Source organism: Bos javanicus, chromosome 9 (genome assembly GCF_032452875.1).
Source record: "Bos javanicus breed banteng chromosome 9, ARS-OSU_banteng_1.0, whole genome shotgun sequence".
Classification (NCBI taxonomy): Eukaryota; Metazoa; Chordata; class Mammalia; order Artiodactyla; family Bovidae; genus Bos; species Bos javanicus.
In genome coordinates, this window is record NC_083876.1 from 97,995,717 (window position 1) to 98,010,866 (window position 15,150).

Sequence of the window (15,150 nt, forward strand, 5' to 3'; positions counted from 1 at the left end):
TAGTCTCTGGTGAGTGTCGCCTCCTATGCCTTTCAAGCATGTGATATACAAACAAATGCTTGCCTCTGCACAGGCATTTTGTATCTATAATCCTTCACTAATATAAATAGAATGTTTCTGGAACCACTGGCTTACTAGAGAAAAAGCAATTGCCAGATAGATCTTATTATGCCACTTCTCTTTTTAAAAACTCTTAGGTTGAGAATGATATTCAGAGTCCTTCATTAGGTATTTAAAGCCCTTCACTATGCGTTTTCAACCCATCTCCCACTAGACTTTTCCCTTTCTATGTCCATTCTTCTCATCCTATCCCTCTGACTCTCTCAACACCAGCCACGAGTTTGTTTCCAGATTAAGCTTTATATTCTCCTGCCGTAACTAATATTTTCTTCTAACCCTGCATTTTCTCTGGAATAATCTTCCCACCATGTTTCATTAACCATGAAGAAGCTTATCTTTGAGGAGCTCTTTCCAAACTATAGCCCTTTATAAGCCCCCCCACATGCTCCTCTGTTTGGTAACCCTAACACCTTTACTGTACCCCACTAGCCTCATTTCAGGGTTCCTAGCTTAGGAAGCTGTACTTTCAATACAGTGAAAATTCCTCCCTCATCCTAGAGGGTGAATATGCTATTCATTTTTAGATTCTCTTCCCATAAAACTTACCACAATGTCTCGTATAAAAAGCTTGGACAACTATCTGTTTAGTTTTCCAACAACTGTAGAGCTTACTCTAAGAAAGAGGATTTAATACTGATTTTCAATTAGATATTATTTTTCTGCTCTTGAGCATCACCTCCTCTACTAAATCTATGGATCAAGTTTCTCTAAATAATGAGTAAAATTACTCACATTGAAAGCGACTGACAAAGATGTCAAAAGCGTGATTTCCAGCGTTGCTAGTGCCGAGCATTCTGCTTGAAGTCAAACACTAAGAAGAATATCAATGCCACAGAAGTCTTATATAGTCTAGAAGACTAGAATAAAACCTTCACAAAGTACCCTGGCTCCAAGCTTGTGGGGGGTGCAGAGCAAGTTCTCCTGCACAACCTAGGAAACAAACGTGAGGCTTCTGGGAAGACAGGAGAGCCAGAACTAGCAAAGAGATGTCCGTGGTAACCAGATACCAGGAGATATCAATGACGAAACCAGGAAACAAGTATTTGAATGATACGGGCCGTTACTGACAACCAGAATAAAAGGAGAGAAAAAGATGATGGCAACCCTGAAGGAAGAAATATGGATGTTAAAACTGCTTTTGAAGCAGAAAAAAAAAAGAAATGTTTGAGGAAATGACTCTTCATGCTATGGAATCACAGACTCATTGAAAAGGAGTCACCGAACAATGACTGATACCTGACCAGGCACACACCGCATCGCAACAGCAGTCCCTGAAGATCATGGCCTGAGCTGGCAGGAAGCAAGGGTGAGGGGACCAAAGGCTAAGAACGTATTTCAGCCCACCGTCCATCCTCGATGTAAGAGCTTCCCTGATTTTAACTAATCACCATAATCAAAACAGCAATGGCACCCCACTCCAGTACTCTTGCCTGGAGAATCCCATGAACAGAGGAGCCTGGTGGGCTGCAGTCCATGGGGTTGCTAGGAGTCGGACACGACTGAAGCGACTTAGCAGCAGCAGCATAATCAAAACAAATAAATAATGATGACACCCAGTCACCAAGAAAAGACTAAGTTGCATCTAGGACACGCTGCATAAGATAATTTGCAAGGATATGGCACATTTAAACTGATTTTCAGCCTGCCAGAATTAAAACATAAAGTTCCAACTGAAAGGATTAAGCAGACAGCTATCTGGTAAAATGAAACTTGCAAAAATAGTTGATTCTCTATTGATCTAGCCAGCTTCAGATTTATAATAGCAAATGGGTTTCCAAACTATAATGAGACCACAAATTCCTGTCTGCAGATGTCCTAGCTATATTTGTAACCACATTGTTCTGATGCCCAAGGAGAGCTAAACTTATACCTCTGCAAAATCTGTAAATGTTATTATCCACTGTTGGTGAAAACACAGATTTTACCTTTTTTTTTTTTAACCTATAATTTTTCCTTTGAATAGAAATTCAAGGGTAGACTGACTCTGCCTCTGAAGAGTGTGTGCGTCATACTCAAATTAACGAGCGTGGCATTTGGCATCTCACTGGGGGCATTATGTGATACTGGGGACCACTTAATGCCCCCAAACTTTTCATCATATGAAGAGAGCAGCTCCACTCATTTATTATTTTCTAAACTCATTATAGATTTAATCAACTAAAATGGGTTTTTTTGTTTTTTTTCAAATGAGGGCATGATAAGCTAATGACCAGCACATTATGTTAAAAGTCAAAAAACGTGAAATACATATCAATCAGGTTATGGTTTTTTCTGTCAAAAAACCAAATGTACTCTTTTTGTGTGTGTCGTTTCTATGGGCCAAAAGGCTGTTGTTCCTATTATTTCCTGGAGTATATGGATTCACTAGTACAAAAAATCCTCAAACTGAAGTCATTAAATCATTTATTCCAGGTTGAAAATTATAAAAAGAAAACTCTTTAGGGGTGTGACATTTCATGGTACTCTACACTTAGATTTGATTTTGCCAGTATTTCATAATAGCTATAAATGTAATACAATTTTTTAAAATTATAAAACTATACTGTATGCCTATAATTATATAATACTGTACATCATCTATACTTCAAAAAAAGTAAAATATAAACTTATCATAAGATTCAGTAACACTGTTCATAAGAGCCAAAAATTCAGAACAATCCAAATATCCACCAATTGGTGAATGGATAAACAGAACAAGGTATGTCTACACAATGTGATACTATTTAGAAATAAAAGTAAATTTACTACTGACACGTGATAAAATGTGAAGGAACCTTGAAAACATTACGCTAATGGAAAAAAGCCACTAACTGAAAGAAGCCAGATCCAGAAGACACAGGCTTTATAATTCCATATATACGTAAAATACCCAGAAAAAGAACCTCTGGGCCTGACAGAAATGTTTGAAAACTGAATTCTGTTGGTGGCTGCCTCACTACTGACTTTTTTAATAGGTGAATTTTATGGCATAAAAATTGTGGACGCAATAAAACTTTTTAAAACACTTCTGAAAGTGTCTACTGATATTTACTTTTAATTTCAGTTTTTCAATTCTCATTGAGACTAGGCGTCATTCTTATGATTACTGGTCGTTTTCATTTCTCTTGTTGTCACTATCTGTTCACAGTCTGCTATTTGACTATTTGGCATATTTTTCTCATTAATTTGTGAGAACTGCTTGCATATTAAAAGAAATTAGCCCTTTTGTCATATATATTAAATGTTTAAGAAAAACGTTTAAAATTCTTTTATTAGACCAGCTCATCACTTTTACATTGCTTACAGTATTTTTCTTGGAGGAATTCTTAATTTTATGTAGTTAAGTGTACTAATTTTTTCTACATTCTGGCATATATGCCTTTCACAATCAGGAAAAAAAAAAACTTAAAAGAAAAACCTCGTTACTAATTGTTAACGTTAACTTAAATTGTACAAAAGAGATAATATGTTTTGTACAATTTCAGAGGGTTTGCAAAAGTTAGGTTTTCAGAGCATACATTTATTTTTTAATTAAATTAGTTATGCTGCTGCTGCTAAGTCGCTTCAGTCGTGTCCAACTCTGTGTGACCCCATAGACAGCAGCCCACCAGGCTTCCCCGACCCTGGGATTCTCCAGGCAAGAACACTGGAGTGGGTTGCCATTTCCTTCGCCAATGCATGAAGTGAAAAGTGAAAGGGAAGTCACTCAGTCGTGTCCGACTCTTCGAGACCCCATGGATTGCAGCCCACCAGGCTCCTCCGTCCATGGGATTTTCCAGGCAAGAGTACTGGAATGGGGTGCCATCGCCTTAGCATTGCTTTCTTCTTTCAAAACTGGATATTCAGGAATAATTGAAAGCCTAAGGTGAACTAAGTAGTCCTTAAAGGAAAGGTAGGTCTAATTTTTGTTTTCAGCATTAAACCTCATCTAGAGGTTTGTGTTTGTAGAGTATATTTTTAAAATATCTTGGCACTGTGACTTTCTTTAATTATTTTTAAAAACACCAGAGTAGTATGAGAGAGATTGCTTTTTTATTTTTTTTTAATGCTGTTCAGTAAAACTAATGACTTTATAAAATAGGCAATTATTTCCTTTGAGGTCAGAAGTAGACTTAATGTTAGAGTAGGAAATCAAAATAAATGTGATTGGCTTTTCTCAAAATAGTAAATTAGCTCTTAACTCCCACCTGGCATTCATCTTTGTCTCCGGAGTTGGTGACTAAATGTGAGTCAGCAGCAGGGCACAGAGACGCCGCTCGCTGTTCAACTCGCCAAGGAAGCAGCTGCTCTGTACTGGCACCCCCTGCGCTTGTCTTCAGACCCAACAACCACTCGCATTAGTTTGGGTTGACTACCTGTTGAAGTAACCTGTTCAACCTCATTTACTCACCTCAGTTTGCTCTTCATTAGATGTGAGCAATCATGAGGTGACTGATATCTGAGGGAACCACAGTTCCTGGCTGAGAAGAAGGGAGTCTCCCTACTAGGGCTTGCTGGAGGAGCCAAAAGAACCAGTTTTTTATTGCATATGCAGAGCATGTCTTAACTTCAGATCATTATCAGCAGCTAAGCTGAACTGACACACGTCTCCAACAAATTAATAGCTGACATTAGAGTGAGGTTTATTCAGCCTTTATTCTCTCTCATATTTTTCTTAAATTATAAATTAATTGCTTTTTATTTTTTTAACTGCACAAATTTTTTAAATGGAAGTGCCTCCCCTCTCTGTCAATACCTCCCAGTTCTGCTCTCCAGGGGTCACCACGGTTAGCAATTGGTGTGCATCTTCTGCAACCTTTTTATGCTGCATTAATATGCATGCATACATATCATATACGTGTATACTTATATGTGTGCACACATGCATATACACACACAAATCAGTCCACGGGGTCGTAAAGAGTCAGACACGACTGAAGGACTAAGCACACGTATCAACCTATATATTTTTTTAAACAACACAAAATCATACTAAGTGCTCTATATTTATATTTCGTGCTCAATAAAATATCACAACACTCCTTCCATTAAAGTAACTATAGTTCTGTTCCATTCCTTCTTTTGGTGTCATGGTATACCACACTAGGGATGCATCATAATTTATGTAAACATTCTTCCTTTAGGGGACATTTCCATTGCCTCAGGTTTTCACGGTTAAAAATAATCCTTTAATGAAGATATACTTTTATATTAGAAGAATATTGGAAAATTTAAATAAGCCAGAATATCAGAGTCAGCCAATACATGCTTTTAAAATTTTTATTGTAATTATTAAAATCCCTTTCCAAGTGGTTGTTATTCTTTACACTTTTACCAACAAGAAAGACTATTTTAGGAACCTAATTACATGTAACACACACTAGTAACACACTTCATGAAACTTCATCATCACCTATTTCAAAATATACTTCAAGAAGAAACTGTATAATGACCCCCAAGAACATTTAGAAAAAAATGACATCAACTTTGGGGCCTGGGAAGGGGAAGAAATGGTTATAGCCAATGAACGGCATAGACTCTGGTAATGCCCCCAACTCAGCCTTCGACAATCACCCAATTTTTAAACATCTAATAACACATGAAAGCTAATCCCTTGGCCACCAGCTTAAAAGCTTTATTCCAGGAGATGGACTTTGTTTCACAAAAGGATGATTCATTGTAGAATGGTTATTAGTTGTCTTTGCCAGAGAGCTTTAGTCACATTTCCATTTTCTAATACAGGCTGACAAGACTTTTTCTGAAAATAAAAAAGAAGGGAAAAAAGCGGTGTTTCCTTTTGTTCTTACAGAAAGGTTAAGTGTTTCTGATGTTTCTCTTTTTCCTTAGAAAAAGCAAACACTAATTTCTGTTTTGTTGTTGTAGGAAAAAGACTGCAGTGCCAAGCAGCAGGGGTGAGTCTGGCCCAGGACGCCTCCACGGGCAGCAGCCGGCGTCCCGGGGCAGCGGCTCTTTGTACACCCCCTCACTCTTTCTCTGCGCCTTCCACGCTTTCTCACTAATTCACTTTCTTTATCAGAGAAATGAGCACAAACAAAACTGGAAAAACGCACGAACAGAAAACCATATAAATCCACACACAGATGTCCTTTACGTGTCACTGACTTTACACTCTCAGGGTCGTTGGTTCCCAAACTTTGGAATTTCTTGGAGCAGAAAATGAAAACAAAATTCAACATGGGGTCACCAATTTTTTTAAGTACATAAAAAATAAAAGCAAACAAACAAAACAAAGTAAAATCAACCAACCAACCCCGAATGTGCTACCAAACCTGTTTTATAAAATAATGACTATTTTAACACCAAATGACAGTCTTGCTTCTCAATTCTTAAAATAATAACAATAATCTTAAGGATATGTCATTATGCCATTCCTGGGCCACAAAACGAACCTTCACACATTTAAGAGTCAAATCATATCTCAGAGCTTTTCAACTACACTGATCTAGAACTAGATATCAATAAGAGAAAAACCTGAAAAATTTAGAAATATGTGGAAATTAACATATTCCTTAATAACTAAAGGGTCAAAGAGAATTTAGACAATATCTTGCGAAAAATACAAAATACTACAAAAAAAAAAAAAAATCCCAATTATACTGCAGAGGCAGTCTCTCATTATTCAATTGCTGTAGAACCACCTCTTGCTGGTGCCCAGTCAGGGACTGGATAACAGAGCTCTGCTCCACTGAAAATGCAAGCGCTTACGTCCTGCTTTTATGAGAGAAGAACAGAGCAGCTAACATAGGCAAGCATTTAACTTTCGTTTCAAGCAAATGATGGCAAATCAGAAAGAACGGTATGGAAGAAGAAACCACTGATTACATTAAGACATTTGAATGTCATTGAATGAAAATATAACTTCAATGGACGAGTTTAGCATCCACATTAAAAGACAGTTCATTGTAAAGCATTACATAATGAAGCTGTTCTCGTGTATGGGATACTATGGTTAACTGGAACCAAATGAAATAATCTGTTTTTCAGCTTTTAACACTGGGAAAATTATTCAAAGAGCAATTCTTTGAGATAGACAAATGTAAAAGCCATACTTCTTACTTATTTAAACTACTTATACCACATCTTGTTTCAAAAATATCTAACTATATAAAATTCATTTTCCTTCAGTGAACTAGAACTTAAGCCTTTTAAAGAATCTCAGGATTTCTGATCTGAGGCACCTTTCCATTTTTTTAATTTCAATATTATACATTTTAAAATGAGGTTAAGTGTTTGTCCAAGGTTGCACACTGAGCCTGTGAAGTATGGGGTAACTGGTTAGGAACCAAAAGCCAAGAGGTCAGGGAATCAATCAGTTTTCCCGCTACATTACAACTTCCAACAAATGTCCATCTAGTCAAGGCTATGGCTTTTCCAGTAGTCATGTATGGATGTGAGAGTTGGATCATAAAGAAAGCTGAACGCCAAAGAATTGATGCTTTTATACAGTGTGCTGGAGAAGACTCTTGAGAGTCCCTTGGACTGCAAGGAGATCCAACCAGTCCATCCTAAAGGAGATCAGTCCTGGGTGTTCATTGGAAGGACTGATGCTGCGGCTGAAACTCCAATACTTTGGCCACCTGATGCAAAGAGCTGACTCATTGGAAAAGACCCTGATGCTGGGAAAGACTGAAGGCATGAGGAGAAGGGGACGACAGAGGATGAGATGGTTGGATGGCATCACCGACTTGATGGACATGAGTTTGGGTAAACTCCGGGAGTTGGTGATGGACAGGAAGGCCTGGCGTGCTGCGGTCCATGGGGTCGCAAAGAGTCGGACACGACTGAGCGACTGAACTGAACTGATGTTTTTGATCCCTCTATTTTGTTCCATCTGGCACAGATATAACATTATTACTATTAATTGAATATTCACTAAATTTCTGAAGCTTTGTAAATGACTGCTAATATCAGGTCTCAACAGTATAGATTAAAATGATAAATTGAAGAGATTTTTGCTGGTGGAAAAGTAAATTTATACTTGCTTGCATGAGTAACTTCTACATTCTTTGTAATGGATGTTACGTAAGAGGAGCATGTATTTTGTGACAATAATAGGCCCACTCAAACAGCTGGATATACAGCTAAGTCATTATCGCTGTCAGGGTTGAAATAAAACTTGGTTTCCTTCTTACATGGAAAAAAGTCCTACTTTTCCAAAATACCAAATACATGGAGTTAAATTCATTTAGAAGAGTTTACTCCTAAGAAGATAATGAATATCTCTTACAAAACAAACATCTCTCTCTCTCCAAACACACACACACACACACACACACACACACACACACAAAATGGGAAAGAATCAGGTACACATGGGATCAAATTCTGGCTCAACCATTTCAGCCTCAGTTTGCTCTTTGGTAAAACAGAAATAATATCTATTGGACAGGATTGCCATGAAGATCAAAATTATTATAAGTACCTAGCAGCACTATGAAAGTGATTGATACACTGTAGTTATAACTCTGAAAATGAAAGATTTGAGAATATTAACCTCATTTTCATGTTGTTTATTCCTTCAAAGCTGTATTTTTAGGATAACTATATTTGAATTTCTAACTGCTGTTGTCTTGGTTTATGTAATATTATCTGATAATGAGGACTTTGACATGTTTCTATACCTTCTGTAGACAGAATCCAATAGGAAATATCCTATATGTATAAATACACATATTCCTATTTCACAGGTAACAAATTGATTTCATTGATGTGATAACGGCTGACTTTATATACAAGTTTGAAATCATCCTCATATTTCCCTTTATCTCAGTCAGTGTATCGGCTCTTTAGCAAATGGAGATCACACTTATATGCTGTAGCGTATCTCCCTTCACACCTCATGTAATCTGACTACAGTACATACTGTAATACCGTTACTGCTTTATATATAAAGCTAAGACTGCTTAGCTGCTCAGTCGTGTCCAACCCTCTGCAACGCTACGGACTGTGGCCCGCCAAGGTCCTCTGCCCATGGGATTCCCAGGCAAGAATCCTGGGGGGCTTGCCATTTCTTGCCATTTCTTCCTCTGGTTATACACAGCAGATGCTCAATAAACAGTCAATGAGTTTAAACTTGGCATGTACTCAAGGAGACAAGTGAATTCAAAAACCTAACTACACTGACCAAAATAGGTAAAAAGCTAGATGACACAAAGTTTCGGGTGTCATAAATCTAGAAAACATAATCTTCCAAACTCTCCATTGTCAAAGCACACACCCAGAAATAAATGCCCACTCCCTTTCCTATGAGCAAATTGGCTGTACCGTTTTTACAAAAGAACTGTGGCTCTGCACTGTTAAGCTCAAATGCCTTTGTACTGCACTTTCATTAATACAAAACACTTAGAATTATTTTGTAGAGAAGCTTATTTTGTAAAGCAGAGAGAAGCCATAAATGCCTCAGATATGCATTAAATAAAGCTTTGCAATTTTAGTCTTCTCTTAGCTAATTGAATTTGAGTGCTTCCATTTCTTATAGGTGACAATTTGAAAAATATATCCAAATATTTCTTATACTCCATTATTGTCAAGGAAACCAGAAAAAGAATGTGCCCACACTTTTCTATTGATATTAATAAGATCCCTCACACCAGCTTGCTCCTTTGATTCACATGATCACTTCCTCCTTTGAGTCCTTATATCATGGGATTTGTGCTTACCAATATTTATTCAACTCTACCTGGCGTTTTCTTCTACTGTGTACAGCCTTTTGTGTGCACACCTTATCCGCATGCCCATCCGATAAATTATAAGCTCCCTGAAGATGAAAACTTTCCCTTGTCCTTACTGAGGCAGGTGACAGCCAACATGTGGTGTCCAGTTAGTGTACCCATCTCTTCCAGCAGAAATCTTTCCAGAACAGGTCACAAACTACTGCATTAAAATGACTGAATCCTGGAAATAAATACCAAGAAGCCTAACATGTACCCACAGAAGCATCAGAACAAATGATACGTAATATGAAAGCAATAAATAAATCATATGATTTTGTAAAATAAAACTGACGTTTACAAAGGCTGGGTTACTGTTTAGAACATTAGCCTTTAACTGCTATTGTATGACTGATCACCCTCCTTCATGTGCAGACGTGGTGCTACATAAAATGATCGTTGTCTAGGTATGACAGAAAAAACAACTGTGATCATTCATTTGTTTACTCAATTATTTTTAAAATAATCATTGTAATCATTTTAAGAGTGTATAAAATATATACCTGCAGACGAGAAATTTGATTTGAACGCGTCCAACTTAAAAACGGGCTTCCCAGGTGGCCAAGTGGTAAGGGATTGCTTTCCAATGCAGGGGACAGGGTTTCGATGACAGGGTCTGGAGGATCCCCTGGAGTAGGCAACCCACTCCAGTATTCTCGCCTGGAAAATTCCATGGACAGAGGAGCCTGGCAGGTTACAGTCCATGGGGTCATGAAGAGTCTTTCCCACTCTTTGCAACCCCATGACTTACGTGAGGCCACTCCCTGCCCTGGGAAGTCTCCCTCTATCCTAGTCTAGGTTAGGTTCTGGATCAGTTGTTCCTCCTTCGGGCACTCTCTTCACCCTGTGCTTGTCTTTGTCACAGCGTTTATCACATCTCTGCAAATTTGTTTCTTTCTCTCACCTGTCAACCACACTTTGTGATACTCATATCTGTGTGCCAGCTCCCAGAATACTGGCTGGCAAATTGTAGGCACCCACTACATGTTTATAGATGTTTATTGACACAATACATGCTAGTGATTACCGAAAAATGTGGAGACTGGGGGAATTCAAAAGACCCAGACTCTGTTGTCAAGATTGAAAGACCTTCGGAAAATTGTTTAACCTCTTCTCCAACTCTTAGAGTTAGCTACGGTGTTAAAAGTCAGCCATGGCTGTGTGACATATTCTAAAAGTGACAAAGTTCTAATGTCTCTCTAGCCAAAGAGAACAGCTGGCAACTTCAAAGAAGATTATTTGTTTGCTTAAGGAGACATTCTTTATCTTAATTCCAGATTGCTTATGACAGGTCTCTGATAAAATGTATGAGGTGTCAAATATATCATTTTTTGCAAAAGGTTTTAACCAAAATAAAATCTTACAAAAAAAAGACTGCCCTTGACAATACATCTATAGACAGTATCTGAATTAATAAAGAGATGACTTATTTTCTTTCCTAGTTAAAGATGTTATCTAGGGCTGAGCCTTAGTCATGGCAGTTCTACAGTCTATCCAATGAGCCACATTTCTAGTTCTGGCAGAGATGGGCAGTGTCTCATTCCCGTCCAGCCTCTCTTCACTTCAGATACATATCGCCTCCCTGTCAGAGCGAACAGTCATCCCTACACACTTCTGAGTACCAGGTGTGTCTACACTCTCTCAAAAAGGTGTGAGGAATGACAATCCTTAACAGACTTTCTCATATTGAAAAAGCTTAGCAATCTGAATTATAAAGGAAGAATTACTGAATCTGTCCAGAGTTGGTTTTCTTCAAAAAAATGAAATGCTTTCAAAGAGAAAATATTAAATATGGTATGCTAATTGGTAGATTTGCCATTAAAGTCTTATCTCTTTCTTAATTAACAAAACAATATGCAATTAACATATTATCTGTATAAGAATTTGAACATATCAAAATAAGGGCCTTAAAAAACTATGCTTCTCAATATTATATTAAATATTATTATAATATATTTTATATTGTTATTATATTCAATACAATATTTAATATTGTTATACTAATTATGTTATATTCAATATTATATTTAATATTGTTTAATATTAACTAATGTTAATATAATAAATATATCAAGTGTATTAATTAAATATATTAAATAAATATCACTAGTATTCCTTTATAAAGATTCAATACTTTTCCTCCTAAGTTCCAAAGATAAATTAGTGGAGACTGAGTTAACAAGGTTTAAATGGAGTAAAAACAATCAAACATAGTACAGCAGAACCCTTCAGTCGAGTCCCTTCACTTCAAGTCAGACCTCATGGACTCAGTATTTTAAACTCAGTTAAGCTCTTGAACTCTTACCTGTGAACTGGGAAACAGGTTTACACGGACATTCACGATGGAGGACACACAGTGCCTTCTCAAGAGGACGCCAGGAGGCAACACCAAGACACTGAACAGAACTGCTAGGGCACCAACTGTCTGCTTAGAGTACACGCTTTCGAGCAGACAGCAGACACCGCGGACTTGCCCACAGGCAATGCCCAGAACCATGCTGCAGCCCTCTCCAGATGCCACTTGTCTAGGGACTGGGAAACATGTGGGAAAAGTTGCAATGTGGAAAAAGTAGGAATATTATAAGTTTAGAAATTCTTTTAACAAAATATTTTTAGGAATTATATACCACCAGGTTTGAAGGAGGGCTTCCCTGATAGCTGTTGGTAAAGAATGTGCCTGCAATACAGGAGACTCCAGTTCGATTCCTGGGTCAGGAAGATCTGGTGGAGAAGGGATAGGCTACCCACTTCAGCATTCTTGGGCTTCCCTGGTGGCTAAGACAGTAAAGGATTCGCCTGCAATGCCGGAGACCTGGGTTCAATCCCTGGGTTGGGAAGACCCCTGGAGAAGGGAAAGGCTACCCACTCCAGTGTTCTGGCCTGGAGAATTCTATACTCTCCAGTATTCTGGCCTGGGTCACAGAGTCGGGCACGACTGAGCGACGTTCACTTTCAGGCTTACAAGAATGCTAAGGAGAGAGACCATGGTGGGTTTTTTTTTCAATTTTGTTTTTCAAGCAACAGTCTAACTTGGTCCCTTAAAATACGTTGACTGATGCTCACATTAAACAAACATTAGCACTTGTTTTAAACAATCGAAACTGATGAACAATCCTCCCTGAGAAGCAGATGTCATGGGGGAGCTTCACTAAAGCGTAGCATTCCAGAGCGGGAATATTCATTGCATGCCTAGTAATTTTTCTTTTACTTGAGTAATTATGATTTAATTGTGGCACATTTATTTTCATTAATATTTTCACTTAAAATTATAACTGCAATGATTAAAAAATGAAAACCTGACTTCAAAGTGAAAACAACATATACATGTTCAGGAAAGGGATTATCATAGCATTTGATACAATTGGAAAATACCTTGGTGATGATCAAATTCAATTTCCTCATTTCATAAAAACACAAAATACTGAAGAAGTTAAATAATGAGTCAATTTTATCCAACTTGCATCGGATAAATTCAATACAATCTGTTTTTGGATTCTCAAGCCATCTTTTTTCCAGCATAATATTCTGCTATACCATTTTATGTTTATATAGTAAACTATTTTAATTGAAATAATTTATATATAGAAATATAGTTTTATATATAATCTTTCTTGATATAAAAAATAATATAAAATATAATAATCTGTATAATGTCTAATAGGTAGCTTTTAAAACATAAGAATAATATATTTATAACCATAGATCATGAATTATTATTTCTCAGTGAAAAACTTGATATCCTACTGAGAATACTGCATCTTGTTGTTTCATTTGAATGAAACATTTGTCATAATAGAATGTGTATTTGACCACATAGAAAAAAATTAATGAATTCCAAATGTAAGACCACATAAATTACAGACCACATATTCAAACATAATCTAAAGAAGTATAAGCAAACAATAAGAAGATAAAGTATTTTAATCACTTGACTAAAAAATAAGCTTTCTTAAACTTTGAATAAAAGAGAACAGCAAAAATATGCTTATAATTATCTAAAAGTAAATGAAATGAAAAAATACTTAAAATAGAAATATAGACAAAGTTGAGCTCAGAGGAACTGATCAGCTGTCACATACTGAGAAAAGATTCAGTCTAAGGGAAGCCAAAATGGATGGGAAGAGGGTGCAGAGGAAAGGGGGCAAGGCCATAACAGGAACAAATCAGATGGAGACTGTGAACACCACACACCACACACACAGACACACGCTTTAAACTGCTTTCAGATTTAAAAAGAATAAATAAGCCTTTTTTTTAATTGGAGTATAATTGCTATCCAGTGTTGTGTTTCTGGAGAAGGCAATGGCACCCCACTCCAGTACCCTTGCCTGGAAAATCCCATGGAGGGAGGAGCCTGGAAGGCTGCAGTCCATGGGGTCGCTGAGGGTCGGACACGACAGAGCAACTTCACTTTCACTTTTCACTTTTATGCATTGGAGGAGGAAATGGCAACCCACTCCAGTGTTCTTGCCTGGAGAATCCCAGGGACGGGGGAGCCTGGTGGGCTGCCGTCTATGGGGTCACACAGAGTCAGACACGACTGAAGTGACTTAGCAGTTGTGTTACTTTGTGCTGTGCAACAGCAAGAATCAGCTATACATACACACACACATAGACTCCGTCCCTGAGGAAACCAAAACACCTGTGGGACCCACTTTATTGTGATATCCACCTTACTGCAGTGGTCTGGAAACAAAACTCTAATATCTGCAGGCATGCCTATAATATAAATCCTAAGAATAATTAGCACATATGGGCAAGAAGAACGTACACTGACTTGAGTAAAGATGGATGGTAGACATGGACATATTTGATTTACTTGACCAAAAGATTTGAAGCAAATTTGCAAAGAAAAATAAAAGTTAATATTTGTCAAACCTGGGTGCTAAGTATAGGAATGTCTGTTAAATTTTTCTCTCTGCTTTTGAGGTCCTCTTACATATTGCAGAAGGATGGTGACATGGCCAGTTCTGTGGTTTTGTAAGATGACAATGGTGGAGAGAAACTCGTAAGGAGAGAGTAGGGATCGGCAGACAAGCAAGGGGACACGCCAATTCAGTGACCCAGTGAGGTGAGATGGCTTTAACTACAGCAGGGGAACAGGGCACTCACTGAAGGAAACTATTTCAGATGTCAAATATACAGGAACTGATAACCTATTACATGCTGGAAAGAAAGGGGGAGAGTCAAAGAAGTTTCCAAAGTGTACAGTTTGGCTGAATAACTAGTGCACGGAGACTCAGAAAAAAGTCTATACTTGGAGGTGGAAACAAATAAAAATTCTTCTGACAAAATATAAAATGGAAAATCTGCATCGAGAGAGAAATTAAATGTCTTCATT

General features: G+C 37.5%; 1 protein-coding gene across 6 annotated transcripts in view; it reads right to left on the bottom strand.

Moving 5' to 3' along the window:
* The window catches only part of PRKN (parkin RBR E3 ubiquitin protein ligase), a 1,237,035-nt gene that overhangs the window by 1,027,438 nt on the left and 194,447 nt on the right, over positions 1-15,150 (bottom strand). Inside the window, exon 1 of one of the 6 annotated variants that reach the window (XM_061428494.1) lies at positions 853-1,549. The exons of 4 other annotated variants lie outside the window; for them this stretch is intronic. In XM_061428494.1, the coding sequence (XP_061284478.1) occupies positions 853-913 (61 nt within the window). In that variant the 5' untranslated portion in view covers positions 914-1,549. Of the gene's footprint in view, positions 1-852; positions 1,550-15,150 lie in introns of those variants that run through there. One more of the 6 variants, XM_061428493.1, reaches the window with a different exon arrangement.